At 38.8% G+C, this 26,482-nt stretch overlaps 1 protein-coding gene across 1 annotated transcript; it reads left to right on the top strand.

The window, feature by feature from the left end:
• The first annotated feature begins 3,691 nt into the window (after nt 1-3,691).
• On the top strand, nt 3,692-25,307 carry LOC134212014 (SWI/SNF-related matrix-associated actin-dependent regulator of chromatin subfamily A containing DEAD/H box 1 homolog). Its single transcript, XM_062689491.1, has 8 exons — nt 3,692-4,149; nt 21,021-22,522; nt 22,585-22,725; nt 22,784-22,941; nt 23,883-24,030; nt 24,090-24,404; nt 24,525-24,708; nt 24,770-25,307. The coding sequence occupies exons 1-8, from the start codon at nt 4,077-4,079 to the stop codon at nt 24,901-24,903; spliced, it is 2,655 nt and encodes an 884-aa protein (XP_062545475.1). The 5' UTR covers nt 3,692-4,076; the 3' UTR covers nt 24,904-25,307.
• The last annotated feature ends 1,175 nt before the right edge of the window (nt 25,308-26,482 follow it).

Here is a 26,482-nt window from a genome sequence, read left to right as displayed (position 1 = left end):
AACGCATGCTTAGACGATAATTTCAGTTCAGTGTCGGGAAGCAGTTAATGTCAAACTTTTTATAGCATCCGCCATTATGGCGATCGTGGAAAGCTGGATAGTGATGGATCACTATAGTGATGGATAGGTAAGCTCATACAACTTTCCTAAGCTCTGTTGCCACATTTTCGAATACACTGATTATTAGCGTGGCGACGTAATAAATTACCTACATGATGGCTAGCATCGAGCTTTCCAAAGTTTTATGCATTTATAGACTATGTCACATGATTTTTTTTTATTTGAAAGTTAATTTATCTCTTTTTTCACTTTCTGGCTATTTCTACAATATTAAGCGTATCACTTTAAGACTGCATGAGATTTTATAACTTTTAATTATAACTAGTCGACCCGGCAGACATTGTCCTGCAATAGTCAGGGTTTGAATCCAAAGGAAAATGAGAGAATCTCTCACTTATCATGTCTGTATACACTCTCGATAGGTTGCATACAGTGAGAGACGTTTTTCAGTAGCTGTTACGATAATGAACTGATCGAGGGGCGATCCTCGGGGCGATCAACTGTATCAATCAGTTGAATTGTAAATACTTGCATCTAAAAATACATAAAAAATACCCGAAAAATACAAAAAATATGTTTAATACTTCAATACGAAATAATTTATCAATACGCCGACGCCGACATTACGTCATTATAACTTAAAATACAATTTTAATACCCGATTAAATACGCCGACGCTCCAATAATACGCCAATACCTGCTAATACCAATCAGTTAGATTATTTTGACAGCTATGAAATTACTGTTTTGGAAAAAAAAGCTGCTGTAAAAAATGTCGGAAGTCGTGTAATCTCGACTCTAATATCAATTTACTCGATTATCGTTATCGAGCTGGACATCGATAATTACTAATGCTATACTGTGGAGAAAGTTCTTGGGGAACCAATTTTTAAAAAATGTGAAAACTGGGGGATTCGCTCGCTTGAACACATAAAAGATCATTTCGGATAAATTCAAGGTATAGCTGGAAAATGATGCAACTGGAATAAGACCGACGAGCACTGTTCAGGCAGGGTAAAAATCCAGCAGTGGCAGCTTTTCTCAGAAAGTTTCCATGCATTGATCTTGATGAAATTATGAAAAAATAAGCACCCGACTATGATTTAGATTTCGGGCTGCCTAGACTTAAAATCAAAATTGTTTCCGAAGAGTTCCGTGGCCATGATATTCTTGAACCTTTCACTCATTTTAAATATTTTTCCCGATATAAAAGTAGCAAGTTTTTTTTTTCTTTTTCTATGGCAATACATTCCCACTTGAACATGGCCTGCTTTTCAACTTAGCATTTTATCAGCATTTTCTCAGTTATTATAGTAGAAAGCTTTTCCATGCTTCGTTCTATGCCCGCCCGCTTTGCCCGACTTCCTGAGAATGTTTCACACCCGAAGAATGTTTCAAACCCGAAAATCGACCTCTCCATCTCCGGATTAGCAATGTTATCCCTTTTTTTCGCAAGGAGACCAAAAAATAGTAAATATGCCGTTATCGTTATTTTTTTACATGCGATGCAACATATATATATAAACAATCTACACGTCTTTGTTTTAAAAACATTCTGATGCTGAAAAATGCAAAAAACAAGCGACAAAAGAGAATAGCGATAACTCTTTGTTCTCATCTGCAGAGGATAAAGACATTGTTGCATTCCATTTTATTTGCAACAAACATAAAGAGGAAATTGTTGTGAACTTTTTAAACTGCGATAACTTGTATATTTCAGAAGTAAAACACAAATCATGTCAACAGATGGTTGAGTTTATGTCTAAGCTATGATAACTGATACTTATTTAACCAAAAACATCATCGGAAACCGACTACTTCTCAAAATGCGCGGCAGACGATCATTGTCCTATTCTGTTGAAGTTAGGGACAAACGCTTATTGCGAGTTGAGTTTGTCCCAACATTTACAAGAGAGGACAATGTTGTTGTCATTGGCAATGTTGTTATTTTACATTCCTTGATTAAGAGCTATTCCTGCAAACCCTGATAGTAGGCGAAAAAACATTGGTAGCTGGAAAAGGCCTAATTTCGTAGAAAATATTGTAGATCCAGTTGAAAACCGAACTGAGCTCTCGCAACAATCGCATTTTCTCCCATTTCTGGATGTTGCAATTCCATCGCGAGTAATGCGCATCTATGCCATAGCCGTGCGCAATCCGGCGCACCACCCGCGATGCAGTTGCGGCACTTGGAAATGGGAGAAAATGCGATTGTCGCGAGATCTCAGTTCGGTTTTCAACTGAATCTACAATAAGCTTCTTCAGCTTAAATGGCTTAAATTGTTTGTTGGGCAGACCATGACCAGAAATCAGCAACATATATCATGCGGAAATAACGCGAGAAGAACGGATGAGTTAAGGTTAAAGTTGGCAAGGATTTCTTCACGATCCGGAGATATTTCGCTTTAAAGGTGCTTTTCCAGAATATATATTGTCGCAATTATCTTCTATTAGATTCTCGTGTAGGTCTTACTCTTGCAGACTCAACTGCGAACTGATAGATGTCAAGATAGCCGCTGGGTTAAAAGATAGGAAGAATTTTCCCACTCAAGTCAAGAGAGTGTTTATCATAACATAACATGTAGGCATCTTTGCCGTGAAATGTGGTCCTTCTGTGATTTTAAGACGCTAGTGAACCTAATGGTGGAAGTCAAGCTTTACTGAACAACGCCTATAAGACAGATCAACTTCGCATGCTTTGCTGTCTCTTTCTTTTGCATTGGATATACGGGACTGATACTAGCTTCAATCATTTGGCCGATTTCGGGGAATTTTGCTTCATTTCACCGAAATCTCAACAGCAGAACTGTTCGGTAATTATTTCCCCGATTTTCTGGTACTTTTTTTTGTTAAACTGTTTTTTATTTATCGAACTGTTGAGATTTCGGTGGAATTTTACAGTAATCTGCGATTTATTTTAAGAGTGATACGCCTTTGCACACAAGAATAACTGGAGATTCATTCAACATATTGTTATTTATCTAATAACCGTAACGTAAATATTTGCAACAGTAAATGAGCATGTTACGCCAATCTTGATAAACAGCACTTTTTTGATTTTTTGTTTTAAATTTCAAAAATACTTAGATATAAAAATATAATTACTTTAGGAAAGTTGACCTTAAATAGAATAAAGAATCGATTAAACGAATAAATATGTTTCACGGGAAAGGTTAATACATATTACGAACAACCTCCTTAAGAAATGCTGTCAGTATTGCTTTTTGCATTGAAACTTTTCGTTTCGTCACTGAAACCATTGACAGTTGTCTTCAGCGACTGCTTCCGCGATAGAGCATTTGCACATTTCATTCACTCATACATCTACATTGCTGTCAAATTGTGCATTTGACAACTAAATTTTCAGCAAAAAGCTCTATTTTTTGACACCGGTGCACTCACACAACCAATCGACCTAAGTTGTCAAAAAATCAGGAGTACCAACTTGACCACTATCTCCTTGTCGCCGAGCCTGGCGCTGAGTGCTCGGCGCGGAAACCCAAAGGTGGGAATAAAATTTTGGGGCTTATGCGCAATATTCACAACTTAATTTTGCCAGCATTGTCCATTCGATCAAACAGTCCAAACCCACCAAATGTCATCCGTTTTTCTCTTCATCGTTTGTTTCTTTTGGCACCGCCGCCGCTTTCATGTGTCTTCCTTTCAATCTTCCATTCGCGAAGCATTTTTTCGTTCCGTCGGTTCTCCATGTTGCGAAATCGGTTCAAAATTGTTGGCATTTCGGTGTAAAAAGTGCATCTAGGCTTACTGGGTCTGCCACGGAACGGAAGATCGTGCGATCGGGAATCCGGATCAAGTGGAAAATACGGTTCAATCCGGCGATAAAGAGTGTAGTTCGAAAGTGTTTCTGCTGCCCTTTGGTACGGCGTCTTGGTCTTCATGTTTTTTCGTGGAATCATTTCATGAGCAGGCTCGTGAAAAGTGGAAATTTTTATAAGTTTGATCAAAGTTTTCTCGGTTTTGTATTTGTTGTGCGGCCTCAGTAAACTCGTACGATGTCCCTGCGGCAGTTCCGGAAACCGGGGACAAGTGGCTCCAATGGAACTGTTACGCCGAGTTCCGGCCCAGGTAAGGAAAAAGATGGGAGCGAGTTCTGGTGTGACTTTTGATGATGCCTGTTTGCCGAACGAAATCAATCCGAATTTTGCACTAATGTGATATTCATTTCCAACTAGGGGTGATCGGGGCAATATGGGCCACCTAAGGAAATCGTTCCGAAAAACGCTGAAAAGCTCAAAAAACATCTTTCAAATGTAGTTGACTTATACTAGAGAATGTTACCTTTCATATTACGTCGATGAATGACGAAAAATGCGTTTGGAAATTCTTGGAATGCACTTTTGTAAATGTATTGATTTCAATGTGTGTTCCCGACTATACGGGGCAATATGAGCCACCATTTGGGACAGTATGGGCCACCCATCCAAAACGTTCATTTATGCGAAAAAAGATACGTAATATGGAAGAATATGATATTCCTACAAGAGTTGTCAGTATTCCATACCAAATACAACTAAAAAACCGCACAACAGCGGACTGAGCCGATTTTCCACTCTTCACAGTTTGAACATTCAATTGGTCAATGGTCATTTTTTTCTGCTTCGATCGCAGTAATGCGCTGTTGTAATTTATCCGTAATGAATCTTACATATATGATAATATTCTTGTATTTGACAACTGAAATTTAAACTTTTTCGCATATAAAGGCCTGATATTTTGCTCTGTGCAGGTATGCCCATATTGCCCCATAGAGACTGGTTTTAAGGACAAAAAGTTTTATGATAAATTCAGATTTGTATCAATACAAACATGTGTGCACACTATTCAATTTTAATATATCTTTTAATTGTGGTGTATTTTTGACCTGTATTTTAATCAGTTTTGTGTCAAAACCTTATTTATAAACTTCAAATCTTATAATAATTTTGCCTATGCAGCGAAAATTTACATTTTCAAGTGTATTTTTATATTTGAATTGAATTTTAATGCGGTTTTCACGTTGAGGCATATGTGGAGCATCCTCTTAAAGATCATTTAACTTTTACTTGATAAAACTTGTCAATAAGCTCAAAAGGAAGGTGGCTCATATTGCCCCGTATGTTCATATTGCCCCTACTGCCCCTAAGTGTTTATAAAGTTTAAATTTTTAAAATTCCCTGTCCATGGATAAGAGGCTTGACGTTGATATTTCAAGCACAGACAAACAGACATAACACTCATGAAATTCTCATCGTTCACTGATTTACCGGTCATTTTAAATAATCATTAGTTGGCCAATCGGTCACAAGTGGCGTGCGCATCGCATTTGCTCGAGTTTGACGTTTGCTCACTAACGCCATCTGGTTTGTGATTTGCCCAACTAAGTGAAACCAACAGATGTCGTTAGTGTTTGTACGACGATGAATTTGATGAGTGAATGTTCAATGTGTTATGTCTGTTTGTCTGTGTTTCAAGTGTCTTAAAAAGATTTTTATTTTATTTTTATTTTTGTTGTTTAATAGAGTGCTTTTTTCAAACAAAGGTTAAGTTCAACACTAAATTAAAAAATTAAGATATTTTTCCATTTTTTATATCTCCTTCACAAGAATATCGTTATTTTAATGGTAATGGTTTGAAAATAAATCCGTAGAGAAACTTTTATCACATCTTACTTAAATAAGGTCAACAGTTATACCAAACACTTGAGGTACCATGCCTCCAAGTTAACTAATGGTTAGTGTCGCACGATCTAACAACAACTGCCTATTGGTAAATTTTGAGGTGCCGGCAGGGCTCAGTAGGGGTCTAACTAACATAACTCTAATACTAACAAGACCCTGAAACAAACGCTTATCCAAATAGCATACATCTATTTATACTTGTAGTAGTAGCTAACAATAATTCATTTTGTACCCGTATAGCTGAAGTAGAATTTTAGTAGTGAAAAGTAGAATTTGTAGATTTACTAATTTGGCATTGGAGATAGTGAATGTATCTATTATATCTTCTCGATAATCTTTTTATTTTAGTCTCTCTAGCTGTATGGATCCACGCAAAAAAACTGTTTCTCTCTTCCTTCTATTAGGTTAGTTAGAAAAATTAGCGGATATATAGGGGACATGACTTAGTGTTTCTCGTATTAAGACAAATTCGCTGACCTTTACTGCCGTGAATCGCATATCTGTCCCATCTTTGCTGGGTTTCCTATTCATATGGGACAAATATGCGATTCACGGCAGTTTACCTTATAATAAAATAAATGACCGATAGTAAAATAAATGACTGAAATTTAATGATATCAAATAAATAATAAAAAAACGAAAATAAATACATGACCATCGGTGGACAGAAAGACAAGAGACAGAGTTCTGTTTAGAATAGTTAATTGAGACCATTGCACTCACAAGATAGATAATAACTAGTACCACTATTATTGCTACAAGACTAATAACTTGACCACTTACGGAAATGAGGATAGACCATATGATGCGTTCATCCACTATTATATTGAATATTGTATACCCTGAATCTGAATAACTGAATTTTAGACCTCATTATTTTAATAAATAATAAAGGTTTGAATATTAGAAAAGGGAATAGAACTTGACCAAAAAAAAGCAATTACGGAACAACTGGACAGAAATTTTGTATAATGATCACTATTAGACTACTGAAACTTTAACATATGACATTACTGTGACTGATAGGATACAATTAACTCGACGACGTATTGACAAACATCCGATACTCAACCGTGTTAAAATAAGGGAAGCTCTTCAATGTGTCCATTTATTACAATAGTACTTAAATTAATCTATTTTGAAACTACCCTACCAGAATGATATCATTACATCTTTATTCGAAATTGTTACTTGGAAATGGCAACAGTATCACCCGTTGTCAACATAGACTACTATTAGGAATTGAATGTCGGCTCCAAGTAACTAATAATTAAATTTACATGTTAACTACTTATTCAGAAAACATCTATGTACATGTTGAGCTTCCATTATTTGTTCGGTTTATAATTGACAGACTGTAGATAGAAAGAATAATGTATCGGTATGATCACAATACAAACCCAAGCCGCAGTGACCTAGTGAGCAACATAGCTTGAGTCGTCTGCTAGTATTGTGTATCACATGGAGAGCCCAGCCGAGATACCAGTCTATTAAGACTACAACTGGTCAACTCTCGAAAAAAAAAAAAAATAAAATTTTAAATTTTAAAATTCAATGTCTACTCGTGGTTAAGAAAAAAAATGTTTTTATATGCACGTACATACCTTGTTTTCTTAATTATCTTTTAGTATGAATAATAATTGTTTTATTTCATTTGGTTCTCGTAAGAATAATTATTTGTAATTTATTTATTGTCATAACGGAAGCCTACAGGTTACCCCATATTTTAGATCAAGGATTATTTAAATTGAATCCTTATTAAATTTTCTAATAACTTAAGAACAAACTTCAAACAAACTGTTTGAGAAACTTCCTATGTACACGCACTTTGAAGAGCAATTATGAAGTACCGCTTGCAGTTTTCGGACTGGAAGTGCTCCAAGGTGTTTGGTACATGGACCCTAGTGCTTTGCCTTTCTTGTTTATTTTTTTCGGAATTAAATGAAATCACGGTGGAAAAAATGTAATTTTTATTATAAATGGTGGAAAGTAGGGCCTCCGCATACTACAGACTTATCTCTTATCCTTCTATTTTGGGTCGATTGTGTAATATTAGTCTGCACAAATATTGATTAATAAAGTTTATACTTCTCATGAAATTGGTTTCAAAAATATGTTTTTTCGAGGCGTTCCCTTTTTCCACAAGATAAGCAAGATTCATAAAATGTTTGAAAATTTTTTTTGGACCTAATAAAACATTAGTTACCATTTTTTTGCTCTTCAAGGGATTATGCACAAATGATGTTTCTTCCAAAATTGTCGCTTTATATGTTGTTTTTGGGTTCACTGGTCATAAATTTGATTGAAACTAATGTTTATGGTTTACTTCATATTCGTTGTTTTAGTCAACTCTGATTTAAACCAAAATTATTCTGGTTCTTTTGTAAGCACTTGGGGAAGCATTTAATATTTGGGTCTTACTTATTGCCTTTTAAATATTGTCTATAACACACCTGGCAGTATTAACCCAAGCCGACAAAGTTTTATAGGTTTCTGCTATCAATTATATTTTCTTCAAATCTCATCCAATTATTAGTGTGGGTAAACTATTAGGCATAAATGCATTAGGGGATTCAATTTTTCCAACAAAACAAATAATTGGTAGTCATATGGCTATCGCTTCTGCCTCATATGCAGGAGGTCATGGGTTCAATCTCAGGCTCGTCGTCCCATTCCTCCTACTTTTTATCTTTCTTGTATCTTGTTTTTTTTGTATCTTGTTGGAACCTTGCGTTGGAATTTCACTTCATGCTGTTATTGTCCGACGGCCACTCGATGACTTTTCGCAAAGACGCCACCATTTGGAACACCTTCCAGCATAGCCACTGGTGGTGTGGGATCGCTACAGACGCCACCACCAATGATTTTCCATCGAAACTGCTCCGTTGCGTCCGCGCTGCATGAAATCTTGTTCGATCGCTCTCTGCGGAATCTCGGTCAAGATGGATCATTTGCAATAAATTTTCAGCATCACGCGGGATTGCAACAGACGACATTTTTGTAATCTAACCTTTCTTCACATAAAATGCTGGTTCGTTCAGGTTGAATGTTGACCACCGACGCCAACGACCACCATAAATACAATTGTTTTCTGTTGAAAATGCTGCCAGTGCCATCGTGCTGCTGTTTACACTTTGCTGCGTTCGCTCTGCATAAAATATTGTCAGAACTGAGGATAAGATCCAAACCCATAATGGTTTTTAAATATTTGTATCGGCCTTATTTAGGTTGAAAAAATGTGTTTTCCAGTTTCATCACCCTTTTACATTATAGAGCATCTTCCCTTGTGAGCATGAGCATGAGCATGAGCATGATGACCGTGCATTTCGTAGTTGCTACTCCGTGATCAACCGAACAATCGCAATTGCACAGGGAACCAATGGATGGAAGCATGGGATTTGCTCTCCAACCTCAATGTGCACAGTCCGAGAGTTCTAGTATTTTGGATGGTCGATAACGGCGCTGGCCACGTCCTCACGGTCATCGGGGATGGGAAGGAATTGATGATGCAGTCACTCGCCCACTGCAAGCCGAGAACACCTCTGCACTCGCCACGAGTTCCTGCGGAATTTTATTGGAATCTGGGGGTAAGGGTTCTATGGCAGAGGTTCGTCTTGGTTAACGGGTTGCCAATGTGATAGTAATGAAAGGGAGATGTATTCTAATTGGATGCCGAAACGAGCTTTTATGCTCATTTCGAATTCTAACAGTTACCTGCTAGAACTAATCAAGTTGTAGGTATAGGGATAGAAGACGGAAACGGTATGAAAGCCCATTTCCAGTTCTAGCGATTGCTAGAACATGAGAAATATATGAAAGATACAAAGTAGGAGAAATGGAACGGGCCTGGGATTGAACCCACGACCTCCTGCGTATGAGGCAGAAGCGGTAGCCATATGACCACCAAGCCCGTTATTATAGAGCATCTTCCCTTGTATTAAAAATGTGAAAATAATGCTTACTGATGCTACAATCGTTGTTGGCGATCTTGCCCCACTTTCCCCTACCGCAGCGGTTTTCAACCTGGGGTACATGTACCCCTGGTGGTACCTTCATTGGCCCTAGGGGGTACCTCGGACAAGAATGCGTAATGGCGGATGTATTACAATTCCAATAAAAATTTAGTGGTAAAGTTTTTAAATTGTGTAATTCTTAACACTCTCCAGTAGCCTTGCAAGCACGCTTTTGCCAATCCGGAGATGGCGAGTTCGATTCTCGGTACGGTCTAGGATGTTTTCGGGTGGGAAACATTCTCGACACCATTTAACTAACTACTAACGAATATTTCAAGAAGGCAGCTACAAAAGGTTAACTGAATCAAGAAGCCGAATAGTGGCTCCCAGTTGGATGGACTTTGAGTCATAGGGCATAGTGTGTCCATTGTACTTGCCACACAAGATACATACTCATGCAATGGCGGGCATAGAAAAGCTTTCAATTAATAACTGAGGAAATGCTAATAGAATACTAAGTTGAAAAGCCAGCCAAGTTCCCTAGCCAAGGTCACGGGGGTTGACGGTACTGAAGATAATATTCATCTGTGTAATATATCACATTTGGAGCACTTCAGTGCGCCTCTAACGATTCACAGTGGATCGGCTCTGCTTTGCAGACTGAACCCCTGATCGTATGTCCCGGCATACCCAAATAACCACCAAGCATTAATTGATGCAGGTAATTAATCACAGATCAGCATATTAAATGCTAATTCATTAGATCAGTTTTAACGATGTAAAGATGCATTTATTCATCAACTGTCAAGCAACGATGCACTAGTTCAGCATTACAAATGCAGCAATGCATTACTTATGTTTTATTTCAACATGTCAAAGTAATGATGCATTATTTCGGTCGTAAAAGGGCCTTTTTGCACTTTAAGTCAACTTTAATGGCTGTATTATTTGCAAGCATATATAGCTCATGGTTACTTGGGTACTTATCAGGTATAGCTCTTTACATGGAGGATCCGCTAGGGCTCATTAGCATTCTCCAAGGGGTCGGGAAATTAATCAATTTCTCGTCAACTGGAAGTAGCGAAGCCAACCCGTGGCCATAGGTAGGATAGGATAGGTTGAAATATAGATTGAAATTCAGAAGTCATGAATCACAATATATCATTCTTGTATTTTAAAGACATTCAATTTTCAAAATGTTTGCAATTGGGAGTGGAGAACTATTTAGACTTATCAGGATTTACATCAGGTTGAAAAATTCAAAATAGTAATGTCGATGCATTATGCAATTAAATGAATAGAAAATAGCTTAATGATAGGAATTTGAATTTATGTTTCCCCATTACAATGAATATTTTTTGCATAAACTTTGTATTGGTTCTGATGATAATTCTTAACATCATAGCAAACCAGAAATCAGCCAAGAAAAAACGTAGGATTAAAAAAATTAGATTGATCATAAAATGAAATAATAATAATGAACATTTTAGATTCAGTTATTAAATGATTGTTTTTTAAATTTTTGTTTGAGTAATTGTTTAGAGTAGCCAAGGTAGAAGTTTACTGTACTGTTGGATAGAAAAATATTGAATTGAAATTCTGAGATAGAAGAAAGACAGAAGAAAAAAGTAGAGATTGAGATATAAAAGAGAAAAGAGATTGATAAAAGTAGAAAGCAGATATTGATAGATATAGGAAGGACATAGGATTTGTAAGGCAATACTCAACAATTCTTTTATAGTTTTATACATACTGTATCTAACAATGACTAAAACACTAATAAGACAAAATTGTATAAGACGTTTATGTTGAAACATAATAGACAACCGAGAACAACACAATGACAATAACAGATCTCAAATATAGAAGACAAGTAGTGTTTTACATTAATTATACAACACACAATAATAGAAATGGCTCAATAAATAATCAACGCCTAACGTACATACAAACAATACTGACATACTCAAATTTACATTTTGACTATACTTTGTCCTATGTGACTGACTTGACTGACAAAACCGCATTCCTGGAAGTTTTCAAGAGGATTATGTTAGCTGATTCCCACAGTCCGGTGTTCATTTGGTCAAAGTAGACTAGTTCTTCCGGCATAATCACTTGTCAATTTTCAAAAACCCACCCCGATCATAGCAATCCAAAGGGGCAAAAAAAAGTTGAAAAGCCAGCCAAGTTCCAGTTGGAATGTAGAGCCATTGAAGAAGAAGAAGATTACTATTGCTCTTTATCTACAAATAATGAATCAAGCCTATGTTTCCATTGTTATGAACGTATCGTTTTTTACTTGTCATACTGTGCGACGATTCTCTGAATCGTGCGACAAAGGTCTTGCATATCAACGGCAAACTGGTACAAAACATTAAGGATCTCCACCGAACTATTATACGCAAAACAATCAAAAGGCCGTCATATTTTTTTGTTTTACTTCTTTATTGAATTGATAAATATAATTTTTGTTGGGAAGGGGATACTCGCTATGTTTGTTGATAATTTGTAGAAGATATTGCTTCTGCTCTTCATCGTTAGTATTTTTTTCATTATAATCAGTTATTAACTGTGCCACCTCGGGTCGAAGACGGTGATCCAGTTTTTTTTAATTTAACTCCTCTTTCTGCATTATCACTTGTTCCGCGGATATTGAGTTTTTGTTTGAGTTTTTCCTGACCGTTGAGATATTCTTCATATTTTTTTCAATATTGAATATCTTTGTCCAGAAATGTGGTGTTTATTTTAAATCTTGCAAATAAATGTCTGGTTTCGGAATTTACAAAATTTGATATGCAGATTTTTCGTACATCCATTGTACATATTTTAGCTTGCTTAGCTCCAACGTGATCTGGAGCTCTATTCAACGCGTCGACCCTTTTTTTTAATTCCCGCATATAAAAAAAACGGGAGAAAGGTACCACAAATGTTGCTTGAATTTGTCTGCAGCCGCCTTCCACACACTATCATTTTTCTTTTTGGCCAATGACTTAAGTCACAGTATATCCCATCGTGCTGCGCATAACGGTAACGGTGCTGTGTACCATGAGGGAATATTAGTGGCCACGATTAATATACAAAAATTTTCAAGAGATTTTTTAATGTGTAACAGATAACAATAAATGTTTCCGGAACAAATATATTTTCAGAGCATATATGCATTTATTCATCCACCTAGCTCTGTGTATTGATCCTGGTGAATGAACTTATTGGATCTTCTCCAAGAAAGCAGAGGGCAAGTTCCAGAAACTTGTAATCAGCGCTGGGTAGGTCTGTCTGATTTTCGTTCTACCAATGTACCTACATGCTCCGGATTTATGTTCTGTATTCGAGCTTGTAGTATCAAAGTACATTCCTACATAATCAATGTCGCTTTCGTGTTCGAAATGCCGTCGCGATCGAGTACCATACTTAAATCTTGACTTACGCATGTTTTCAATTTTTTTTTCTTTTCTGGGGGTTCAAAATCCGGTTTTGCGTCTAGGTTGTCCAAATGGCTCATGTCAAAATTCCTCTCGAATGTAGAATTATTAAAAGCGGCTGGTTTATCTGGAACATTGTTCACAGCTGCAGTATGAATTGAATTGCCTTTCTGGCCAATATCATCGAACAGTTCACTCAAAATCAAATCAAAATTTGTCCGTTTTTGAATATGAACTTCTTCATCTCTCCATTTGCTCTTCCTCAAAACAATCCATTTATCATGGAGCTGCAACAACATCTTCAGGGGATAATCTGATCGTCGAGTTGGAATGCCAAAGGTTTTCCAAACATCAGAGATCATGTTGCATGCCTTGCGTGCCGCGTATTTTCTTCCATTCTTGTTATAATAAAAGTAAAACTGCAATGCCTCTCTATTGCTTGGAAGCTTCTACTCCCCAATTGCCGAAATTGCACGTTCGACAAGCCACACCGGATCTCAATTGTGTGAATTTGAATTTAACGCTCAATTTCATTACACTCCAACCCAAAACAAATAAATAAAACAGTTACTAAGTAACAGTAATCACAACATCATTGATGCCCTATCGGCGAAACTTGCCTTTTAAAAAGTGTTCTAACAACAGCAAGGTTTCATATTTTTTATTAATTTCGTTACGAAAACTAGTTTATAATTCTTATATGTCTTCTTGAAAAATATTAAGAATAGATTTAAATATTATCTCCAGCAGAAACTACTAATCAAGCAAAATTACAGCATATCGAATGTAGATAATCGATTCTCTATAGTAATTTTTTTGTATGTAAAACTTAATCGTCTTCGCGCCACCATTAAACCTTATCCAAATGAGCTGAAACTTTGTCAGAGTACTACTATAATATCTTTCGATCCAATGTATGGGAGTTTGACTTTAAACACATTTTTTTTCAATTTAAACTGCCCTATGCAACAATCGTTGTTGGTGATCTTGCCCCGTATGGCGGATTTGCCCACTTTCCCCCACCGTATGTTTTTTTTGCCTTTCTCGTACAACTTGAGTTCAACAATCAACAAAAACATTGCTTACATTCACACATTGAATCATTAATAATTTAAGCCGTGGCGCAATCCATTACTCTCATAATTGACTAATTTTTTAGCAGCTTGCATGAAACTAACCATTTGTAACAAAATGAGAGAAAAACGAGTTTTTTTTTTTAATTCTTGTGTATATTTGGTAGGCACTCGGTGTTCTTAACCGTTACTGCACGTAAAAAAATGTAATGTTGTTTATTATTAATATTTCTAATACTTTTTTGCCAAAGCAGGCGCTTAATGACATGTATAAGAAAAAACTTATACATCGCATTAGTCACCTACATTCAGAAACTTATACTTTTCATTAACTTATGAATGTTATTAGCTTTTTGATATGGGATCATTCATTATGTGGCATAATGAAGAGTATAAGTATTTTCGAATGGTTTTTTGCCATAACATATAAGGTTATTTTTTTACGTGTGTGCCGTGATCTACAATTCTCGGGTACTTATTCAAAAGGACGTATGTGATTTTGTAAACAAAGATTCAAACGTCGATTTGTCCAACCTGATGGCACTCCCACGCAAACCAACACCACCAACAGGTAGCCGAAGGCTTCCCCTACCTGTGTGTGGTGATGGTTTGCGTGGAAGTGCTATCAGATTCGTCAAATCGACGTTTGAATCTTTGTTCACAAAATCACATACGTCCTTTTGAATAAGTACCCGAGAATTGTGGTACTCTGCAGCCAGAATCTACACTTACTCTATTTTTAGATGTCCATAATTGGTTATTGTTGGCGTTACCACACGTGTATTGTTGTTGTTGTCGGTGGATCGTGTACATTATTCACTCCGGCTAAATCGCGTCGTAATTTTCTATTTATTGCTTCTGGTCACTAGTGTCACTTTTATGTGGTAAAGAATCGCGCGCAAATAATCTGTGATTTGAGAACTTTGCATTATTTTATTGCTCACCAACGGCGGCGCACCGTTTTCGCCTTGTGTTTGTTTTTCTGTGCCCTAGCTGCACTTCACTTTGCTACCGTACTTTTGCATCAAATAACAATTGAAGCGTCACGCAGATTAAAGCATCCCCATCGTTGTTTTAGTAACATTAATTTTGGTTTCTCACTGCATCATGTCTTCTGCTTGAGACAAATGTGCGAAGTCAGTTGAAGCCGATGAGGAATCTGTCACATGCATTGGCTTCTGCGACATAATGATCCATTTGAAGCCCTCTGGCTCAAACCTAAAGCTGAATAAAAACCTAGTAAACTTGCTTCTGACCAGTCCGAACCTATTCTGGATGTGTGACGAATGTATGAAATTGATGAAGTGTGCTCGGTTCAAAACCACCGTCTTGTCGTTTCGATAACTCAAAGTCAGGAGTTGGCCCGCGGAACTTAGAAAGGAGATATGTTAAATTCGGCAGCCACGATGCACGTGACCTTTCCACCAGAACGCACCGACAAAAGCATTTTGGGAATCCCCAGTTCCTCTTACTCAGTCGCGCCTACTGCAGCCAGCGTTCACCATAGTCGTTCTGGCCCTGAGTTTAGAGGCGGATTAGGGGACTCCCAACTTGTTATTCAAGGCAAGTACATCTCTTATCGACATTCATCGCCAGATGCCGATTCAAATTTCAGCATCATCGATCAATTCTCAAACTCTGCTGGTTGGTCGCCTGCAATTACTCCAAACTTCCGATTCGCGCCAAGCCAAACTTCTGTTATCTCTGCTAACATCCATTCGGAATTCGGCAAGTACAATCAGTTACCAGTATCTTATGTACCTGAGAGCATTCCGATTTCCAGTATTGCTACAACATCTGGCGTGGCGTGGAACTGGCGTGGGTTCAACTGCATGTTACCGGATGTTTCAAGTGATAGGCGTACGGTTCAAGAATCTTCGAATGTATTGATATACTACCAGAACGTCGGCGGGATCAATAGTTCTCTTGCCGATTATCATTTGGCCCTTAGCGATGGCTGCTACGACTTCTATGCCTTCCCCGAAACCTGGCTCAACAATAATACCACCGTAAATCAACTCTTCGACGAATCATACTGCGTTGGAGGAGGTGTTCTGTTAGCCGTTCGCTCCTGCTTCAAATCTTGCTTAGTGAGTCCTCCTGGAAACTCGTCGGTTGAGCAAGTGTGGGTCGCTGTAACTACTGCTGATGCCGCTCTCTTCATCTCCGTTCTTTACATCCCTCCCGATCGAATCAATGATGCGGAGTAGATCGACAGTCACCTCGCTTCGCTTAACTGGGTGGTCTCACAATTAGGTCCAAGGGACAAAATGATTATCATCGGTGACTTCAACTTGAGCACAATCAATTGGCAGCGCCATAAATCGGGATTTCTCTTCCCGATTGCATCGAGATCCCTGATCGGCCAGACGTCTCGTTTGCTGTTTGACGTGTATAGCACAGCTGGACTGAACCAGATGAATAATGTGGAAAATGAAAACAACCGAATACTTGACCTGCTTTTCATCAGCAACGAACTCCGCGGGAGCTGTTCGGTCATGCAGGCCCCATCACCGCTCGTCAAGATTGTCAGACATCATCCTCCCGTCCAGATGCAACTCAAGATAAAACCGTTCCATAACTTCCACGAGCCGTCTGAAAGCATTTCATATGACTTTTACAAGGCCGTGAGATCCACACCAGAACCGGTCAAACCAGCCTGGTCTAACGCTCATCTCTAAAATCTGAAAAGAGTCAAACGCGCGGCCCTCAGACAACACTGCAAATATCGTACGGACTCTACAAAAGCTAGGCCAAGGCCAACTACGAATTTCAGAAACTCAACGATCATATCTATAACGCCTTTCAAAATCGTTTGCAAAGTCGTCTCAGGAATAATCCCAAAAGCTTTTGGCGGTACGTCAACGAACAACGGAAGGAATCTGGATTGCCCTCAACGATGAGTGACGGTTTATCTGAAGCCCAAACTCTTCTTATTGCACACGCAGCCCGCACTGACAGTCTATTCAGGCCCTATATAAATGCATGGGTGAATACTATCACTTGAAAGACAATGACAGGAAATTTGTGCCGAATGATCATCAGCTTCAGCCCGCTGTTGGCAAACCGAGTTTGCTAAGCTACTCCTGGTTTGTCGTTCTGACTGAAAGGCACCGTCATATACAAAGAGGAGCAGAGAAAAATACAAAACAAAAGAATCACACTCAGCAGGCATTGTTGATAAATTGCACCACTGATCTCGACCCTCAAGATGTAGTTATTGCCACTAGGGATGCTCCCAGTCTGTGCGCCGTTTCCAAGCTATTTGAGTTGATTGTTCTTGGCGAATTGACTTCAAGCTACGCCCATTACATTTCAAACGACCAACACGGGTTTATGCCCAAACGTTCAACGACCACTAACCTAGCGTGCTCCACTTCCTTTGTAATAAGACAAATAGATAATGGCCATCAACTGCACTACGGGACCCCCCCAACACCCCAAATACCAAGTATATTGTAACAATTATCGCAGCATCTCATCCTTGTGCGCTGCATCCAAATTATTCGAGCTAGTTATAACAGAACCACTCATATCTCACTTTAAGCAACATCTGAGTGCCGATCAACATGGGTTCATCTCAGGCAGATCTACGACCACTAATTTTTTGTGCCTAACTTCGAGCATTACCGACAGCTTTGTGCAGAAAGCACAAACGGACGTTGTATATACGGACCTATCTGCAGCTTTCGATAAAATTAACCACGCTATCACGGTTGCGAAATTGGAAAGACTTGGCATTGCTGGTTATCTTTTGCGCTGGTTCCATTCATATCTCACCGGACGGAGACTGTCTGTTACGGTAGGCAATTCTCAGTCCACTGAATTTTTGGCAACCTCAGGCATTCCTCAGGGAAGCCATCTTGGCCCCTTGATATTCCTCTTGTATTTCAACGATGTAAACAATGTGCTTCGAGGACCGCGACTGTCGTATGCGGATGATATGAAGATCTATGCACTAATTCGGTATATCTCTGACGCAATGGACCTACAACAAGATATTAATTCATTTGCGGCTTGGTGCACATTGAACCGGATGGTTGTCAATCCTAGCAAATGTTCCGTGATCTCTTTCACTCGTGTACATCAGCCAATAATGGATCAATCAAGGTAACTCATTTTGCACTCACCGCATCAAAACAACGGCGGCACTGTATACGCATATTTCTATTCATGTGTGTTTGACAGAACATGTCTACGGTGGCGCAATCTGTTCATTTCATAGCGGCAGTTTTTGCTTATTGATTGGTCCATTTACAACTACGAGCTCAATGGAATTGTGATGCAACGTGTGAATTGTATAAAGGATCTTGGTGTTATTCTAAGGCTCTGTCTCATTTCCCGAATCAAATTTAATTTTACTTAAAACTGACAGTTCGAAAATTTAAAAATCACCCGGCCATAAGAATGGCTGCGTGCTACCCAGCAATTCCAATAAGACATCGATCAAGAATGATTCGATATCTGTCAAAAGTAATCCTGCTCATCCAGCAGGGTTATTCGATAATTATTGAACTGTCACTTTTAAGTTTATTTGAGTTTAATCATCCAATTGAGACAGAGCCTAAATACGCAGCAAACATTCAAGCATCATGTCTCTTACGTGATTGAGAAGGCTTCTAGAACATTAGGATTCATCTTTCGCGTCGCCAAGGGTTTCACCGATGTTTATTGCTTGAAATCACTGTACTGTTCGCTGGTTCGATCTACGCTGGAATATTGTTCCGCTGTATGGCATCCTAATTACCAGAACAGATCAGTAAGAATTGAATCTGTTCAACGCCGCTTCATTCGTTTTGCTCTTCGGTTGCTTCCATGGCGAAACCCATTCCGGTTACCAAGTTATAGCAGCTGTTGTTAATTAAATAATCTTGAAAGCCTACAATTGCGGAGGCACATGGTCGTTGCTGATATGCTCCAAGGCAGAATCGACTGCCCTGAAATTCTGGAATCAGTAAACTTGAACGTTCGACCTAGGGCACTGCGAAATAACGGAATGCTGAGGATACCTTTTCGAAGAACGAATTACGGACAACGTGGAGCGATGGTGGGTCTACAGCGGGCATTCAACGAGGTTGCCCCATGTTTTGATTTTAATCTATCCCGACAGACGATTCGTCGTAATTTTATAAGGGCTTATTCTGCCATGTTTCATAATTAACGATGATTTTATTATAATTACTTTTATTAGTATTAATTAGGATAAGCATCATTAGGACCTAAGTTGTCTGTTGATGAATCAAACAATAAAGATAATAAAGATAAAGGTCTTCTACACATGTTATATATGCTTGTGAGCGAGAGAAGGTTGAAATTATTGTCTGTACGGGTCAAATGAATGGTCCTGAATGACAATCGTTTCACCATTCTGCATTCTACTTTACGTTATGTTCCAAAGATCTCATGATCCGGATCATTGGACTAAATGACCCAGATCTGATCCGTTCAATGAATTATTTATTTATTTATTATTTATTCAGACTAAGGCCGAAACCGTTCAATGAAGTGATCCGTTTTGACCATCTCGTCACCACTGAGGGATACATTTGGGTTCTAAAAATATATTTTTAAAAAATATTGTTCTCCCTTCTATGTCAACTTTGCCAATGAACTACTAATTTTCCAAATATCCCACCGAATTACTCGCAGTTGTAAGTGAACAAAATCTCTGCCAAACAAAAATTGTAAAATTATACAATATCGAATAAAGAGCCCATTTTTTGTCTTTATTAACGAGACTTTCAGCCCAATGCTGGCTCGTCTCGTATGAGCCCAAAAATTAAATCAAAATTTAAAAAAAAATCAAAAATCTTATATTTTGCATCTTTGAATTTGCTATAAGCTCTTTCTGTATGTTACGCTTAGTACCGTTTCTGTTTTGTGGTGTGAATCTTTCTCCGCACCACCCCCAGCTGACACGATTTTCTCACCACCCTCGTCACTTGTCACGCTGTTCGCGCTGTTCACGCATCGCCCTCGCAGCTGTTGACAGTTTTTCTGTCGCGCTTTGTGTGTTTACTTTTTCATTCTCTGTGTCATTATCCGGCTTTTCTAAACTTGAACTCGGGAGGCAGATTTTTACGATTAGAAAATCGCTGATCATTGTTCAGCAGAGGAAAATGGTCTAAAATGTACATACGATCAGATTTACAAAAAAGGCAAACGGCATTTTTACAGTAGTGGTCATAATTACTTAACGAATCATAAAGCGACATCTTTAGTTTGATAAGATAATATTTTCCTTCCGAAAAATAACACGAAATTGACTTGTGAACATCGGTATTTTTTGTATGCTTGAGCAAAAATCGTTTTGATTTTGCACTATTTGATCATTAAAATAATAATAATTTTGTGATTGCTACTGAGAAGGTGTTGTTTGATTGTTCCTAATGCCATTTCAATTTGTCACAAAGAGTGTACAAAACAAAGCAATACAATCTGAAAATAAATGCACATCAGTCAATTACACAGAACGTGCGAAGCGAACAAAATTATTTCGCTACTTCAACCGTATCCCTAAATTGTTTTTGATTCTTATAAAGGCTGGTTTATAGTTCGGAAAACGTGTCACGGGATTTGGCCCCCCATGCATTTTTAAAGGGGTGGGATTCAAGGGATTTGGGCACGGAAAACGAAAATACATTGGGGACCAAATCCCGTGACACCGTTTTTTCAAACTGTAAACCAGTCTTAACATGCCGCCTTTATCAAGTTTCAAAGCTTGTAGTCAAAATATCCTGTTAGTCAAGTCACAGTCACGAAACAAACAATTTTGATAACCCTTACTTTCTTTAAATGCCTAAAACTCCATTCAATTACTATTTGCAGATGACAAAAAGCTCGAACTGGTTCCTGGTCGGCAACGCATTCAAGCGATGGTAGACAGTGAAAGCGAAAGCGAGTGCAGCAGTACTCCAACAAAGGCAGTTACGGACAAGGTGATTGTTTCGCCTGTCCCGATTCCTACGGTTGGAGCGGTTTCATCCACCACCACCAGTCCAGCAGCCTCACAGAATGGGACCTCCGCGGATGCTTCCTCTCCGGCGCCGGTTCTCACAGTCAGAGACAAGGAGCTCTGCCTACAGAAAGTTCGAGCTGAGCGACCCGACGTAGACACGATGATCGTCCAAGACACCTTGGTAAAGCACAAGTGGGACGTGGAGAAGACTCTGGAGGATCTTAAAAACAATACGTACAACAAAAAGCGTATCTATGAGCAATCCCCAGTAGTACCAGGCCAGAGAACTGCCATCATGACGAACAGTAATTCTCGGAACAATCCGCCCAAGAAACGTCGCGTCGATGACGTGGATGGCGGAAGTGACAGTGAAGATGAATCGGGTAAACAGCAGGATAGGGTCTTCGACAGCGATGACGAGAGTGACGATGGGGGCAATTATGGCATGTCGAGGGATCGGAAGGGAGTTTTTGAATTCCTGAATAATGCTACGGCGAACGAGTTGACGGCTGTTAAAACCCTCTCCACGAAAAAAGTGGATCTCTTAATGGAGCAACGGCCGTTTAAAAGCTGGGACGAGCTGGTGGACATGCTCAAGACTCACAAGAGTTTAAAAACAGACATCCTCAATCACACGCAGGGGTATTTGACGCAAAGAAATAATCTGGTGACCATCATGAATAAATGTAGGAAGATGTGTCAAAAGCTAGAGTCGGCAATTGCGTCCGACAAAGGTTCAATGGAGCAACCTTCTAACATTCCCGAGGAACTCAAACTTGCCGAGTATCAGCTAGTTGGCTTGAAGTGGCTGTCCGTGATGCATCATAACGATATGAACGGTATTCTGGCCGATGAAATGGGTCTTGGCAAAACAATCCAAGTCATTGCATTCCTCGCTTGGTTGAAGGAGAACGACCTCATCAAACATCCCCAGCTGATTGTGGTTCCATCATCCACGTTGGATAACTGGGACAATGAGCTCAGGAAATGGTGCCCGGAATTGATTATTATGAAGTACTACGGCAACCAGGAGGAACGGAAACTTATTCGAATCGATTGGGCCAAGAACGGCATATCCGATGTGGACGTCGTGTTGACCACGTACCACATGATGGGGGCTTCCGGTGAGGAGAAGAAAATGTGGAGAGTAACTCCCTTCCAGTATGTGATATTTGATGAAGCCCACATGTTGAAAAATATGACCTCGCAGCGGTACGAAAATCTACTGAGGATCCGAGCGGAACGGCGCATTTTGCTGACCGGTACTCCACTTCAGAACAACCTTCTGGAGCTGATGTCGCTGTTGTGCTTTGTCATGCCCAAATTGTTCGGAGGCAAAGTCGAAGACATCAAAGCACTGTTTCAACGGATTGTAAGTTCATGCACTGGCTAATTGATTTCTTAAATTCTCATCGAAGTCTTTCTATTTCTTAGAAAACAAAGGACAGCGGAGAGGATCAAACGACATTTGAGAAGAACCAGATTGAACGGGCCAAGCAAATTATGAAACCCTTCATACTGCGGCGATTGAAAAAAGATGTGCTTAGCTTCTTGCCCCCAAAGACAGAGCAGATTGTATGTCGCAAACGCTGCCTTCGAGTCGCAAAATTTTAGTTTTCCATTTTACTTTTAGATGAAAGTACCTATGCTCGACTCGCAGAAGGAGAAATACGCGGATTTGATTACCGAGTACCAGAATGCAACGGGTTTGTTCAAAAGCAGTACGGAGATTAGTGGTATGTCGATCATGATGGACATGCGTAAGCTCGCCAACCATCCGTTACTTCTTAGGTAAGTTGGAGCAAAGCTGTCTTTTGAAAAATGCGTTTTAATTGCTGCCTTATTGAGTCGAAAGGCAGCTCTTTTGGCGGGGTTATCCCACTTCCGGCAAAGCATCTCAGATATTTTAAAAATAAAAAAAACATCCACAACTGAAAAAAAAATGAAATTCGTTGACTACATAAACGGTTTTCCACATATTGCTCACAAAGAATGTGCCAATCGATCCAGGTTATTCACCTTGGAATATTTTTTTTCCCCATTTCAGCTATGTCGATTCTCAAATTAATCTGCAAAGCTGATATCTCCTAAAAGATTAGTCTAACTATTTTCGTCGTTTTAATTTATTGATCCAAATCAGGGACAAGAACGGCTAACATTTCTTTTTACCTTCCATCTGCCATGCAGTCAAAGAAAAACAAAACCACGGCAGCCGCAGCAGCAGTGGCAGCCAAGCAGACGACAGTCAGCAAGTGCTTCTACTATATTTTCACCCCACAATTAATGCTTTCGTAAAATAATTTCACAACATATTACTGTTTTTTGGTGGAAAATATGAATTGCATTACTCAAGGAGTAAGATTAGAAGATATTAGAACTAATAAATCAGTACCTGTGGCAAGTTTTCCTTCCAGGCTGTGCGTCAAGGGTAATTAAACTCGATTCTGTTCTGACCCGAAACAAAAAATCTTATGCAAGCGCTGACCGCACCGTCGGCACGAGACTCTTACGCAGCAGCAAACGAACAGTGTGCAGATAATGAAAAAAAAATGCAAAAATGTCGGCAAATTTTTTTGGCAAATTGTCTCAGTTTGTTCAGTGCGTAAAATTTGACCGAATTAAATGTAAATATTCAGCGTATCACAGAGTTTTACGGTACCACACTGTTCTTTTCCCAATACTTTTTCCGAACCTTAATAATCTATCATTTTTCATTTCGCATATTTCATCAGGTACTATTTTTCGGACGCAGAAGTTCGCAAAATCGCCCGAAAGTTGGCCGGCGACTCTGACTGGAAGAACAAAAACATCGATGAGACGTTCCAAGATATTGCATATCTATCGGACTTCAAATTGTTGCAGCTTAAAGATAAATACACTGTAAGTTGAAAACGTGATTTATGAATATTCAAATAATTATACCATCCGTTCGTATTCAGAGCCTATACGATCTGCGCATACCCGATCAGCTGATAGTAGCGTCCGGCAAGTTCCGGCAGTTGGATGAGCTACTCCCCAAACTGAAGAGCGAAGGGCACCGAGTTTTGATCTTCAGTCAATTTGTCATGATGCTGGACATCATGGAGAAGTACCTGGATATCCGGAAGCATGGGTTCCTACGGCTGGACGGTCAAACGGCAGTTACAGAGCGACAGGAGATGATCGATCTTTACACGCAGGATCCAAACATTTTCGTGTTCCTGCTGTCGACGAAAGCCGGTGGCTTGGGCATTAATTTAACTGCGGCTGACACGGTAAGATTCGTTGCGGTTGCCTCGAAAACTGATCTTGTGTCAATTTTAGTTTATATGAACTTCACAGCTGCTTTCCGGAGTATCCCAAAAGTGCTAATATTTTCATTCAAATTCAATTAGGTAATCATCCATGACATTGACTTCAATCCGTACAACGACAAGCAAGCCGAGGACCGGAGTCATAGGATGGGACAAACGAAACCTGTAACTATTTATAAGCTAGTAAGTGATGGAACGATCGAAGAAGGAATGCTCATGATCGCCCAAGAGAAGCTGCAGCTGGAGAAGGATGTGACTGATGAAGGTAAGCAAATGATTCTCGAATCATCTGGTAGACATTTTTCTAACTTTCCAATCCACCACAGACGTCGACAAGAAGGAAGAGCACAAGTGTATGGTCCGGCTGCTGACGATGGCACTTGGCATGGATAAGAACAAGGCGGAAACTATTCTCAAGAACGAATCCCCCAAAAAGAACCACCAGGAGGAAGACTTCTAACCCTTTAGTGTTTCCAAACTTTATTTAATTTTACTTGGCTACCATTCGAAAGTGATGTTACTTAAGTATTCATTTTCCTGTTTTCTTTTTTAATTCCATTTGCACCGATCCACAAATTGTACAAACTATCGTCGGGATTCTAATTCTGGGTCGCGATCCACTTTCTCCTATGGATTAGTTTGTTAAAACCAAAAGCTATGTAACTGCAAAATAGTGGCTGTATGTTGAAAACAGAAAAAATGCGACTTTGCTAGCAGCAGCATCGTCGATCGTCTCTGTATGTGTTTTATTGAAATTTGTTTACGTCCTGTTAAGTTATGACTTTTGTCGAGGTACGAACATTGAGGCGTTTTCGCATATACAAATTATGATCACGAATAAACTATTTAATGTACTCAAACTGACTCTATAGCTTTCGTAGCTTTCTGTTGAATATCCGAAACTCATTTTTTCTTAACTCATTTCAGACTAAGACCGAAGGGGCCTGTGCAGTGCATAAAAGTCTCAAGTGCCAAGACTCCAGCTGGTAGAGTAATTTTTTTCTAGTCGATATAGAGGTCACTGCGGCAGCTAATGCACGAAAACGGATTTCCGGATAAACTGATACGGTTGATCAAGGCGACGATGGATCGGGTAATGTGCGTAGTTCGAGTTTCAGGGACATTCTCGAGTCCCTTCGAAACGCGTAGAGGGTTACGGCAAGGTGATGGTCTCTCGTGTCTGCTATTCAACATCGCTTCGAAGGGAGTAATACAAAGGGCAGTGATTGACACGAGTGGTACGATTTTCACGAAGTCCGTCCAGTTATTTGGTTTCGCCGACGACATTGATACACGCAGAGAAATGTTTTTTAAACTCAATGATATTATGTATAAAAACAACAAAAATAATTATTGTTCCCCGGCTAATAATTTTATTTGTTGAATTCAACAAAAAATCAGATTTGATTAGACGAAAAATATTGTTGTTTCTACAATGTTCCAAAACAGCACTCAAAATAAAAATTGTTGAATTTACAATATATTTTTTTGTTTGTGCAAAAATATTTTTAATCCAAAAAGAAAAATTTTTGCTTTCAACAATATTTTTCTTAAATTCAAAAAAATAATAATATTATAATCAAAAATTTATTTTAAATGTTATGTAAAATTTCTTGTGATAATCAATTATTTTATTTCTGGGTAGGCTTCGTGTGAAAAATGAAACCACAATAATTATATTTGTATTTTTTTTCAAATATTTTCTCCAGAAACTAGTTACACTGGATTGCAGTAGAAACAACAATGAAAATTTTTGAATTAAATATATTTCAGTTTTGATTTTAAAAATAAAATATTTGGGTTTAAAAAATATTTCAATAATTTTATTTTTTAGTTCAAAAAGGTAGATTTTCTCTGCGTGTATCATGGCACGTAACTTTGAGTACTTTCGTGTACTTGGGTTCACTGGTGACCGCCGATAACGATACCAGCAGAGAAATTCAGAGGCGCATAGTGGCTGGAAATCGTACGTACTTTGGACTCCGTAAGACGCTCCGATCAAATATAGTTCGCCGCCGTACCAAACTGACTATCTACAA

Source organism: Armigeres subalbatus, chromosome 2, assembly GCF_024139115.2.
Source record: "Armigeres subalbatus isolate Guangzhou_Male chromosome 2, GZ_Asu_2, whole genome shotgun sequence".
Classification (NCBI taxonomy): domain Eukaryota; kingdom Metazoa; phylum Arthropoda; class Insecta; order Diptera; family Culicidae; genus Armigeres; species Armigeres subalbatus.
Note: the sequence above shows the minus strand (reverse complement) of the source record. Positions and strands in the feature narration are given on the sequence as shown.

Excerpts from the sequence above, each read along its gene's own strand:
- LOC134212014 (XM_062689491.1), top strand. The coding sequence starts at position 4,077 with ATGTCCCTGCGGCAGTTCCGGAAACCGGGGACAAGTGGCTCCAATGGA. Across the intron at positions 4,150-21,020 it reads TACGCCGAGTTCCGGCCCAG|ATGACAAAAAGCTCGAACTG; the intron begins GTAAGGAAAAAG and ends TACTATTTGCAG. Across the intron at positions 24,031-24,089 it reads AGCTTAAAGATAAATACACT|AGCCTATACGATCTGCGCAT; the intron begins GTAAGTTGAAAA and ends GTTCGTATTCAG.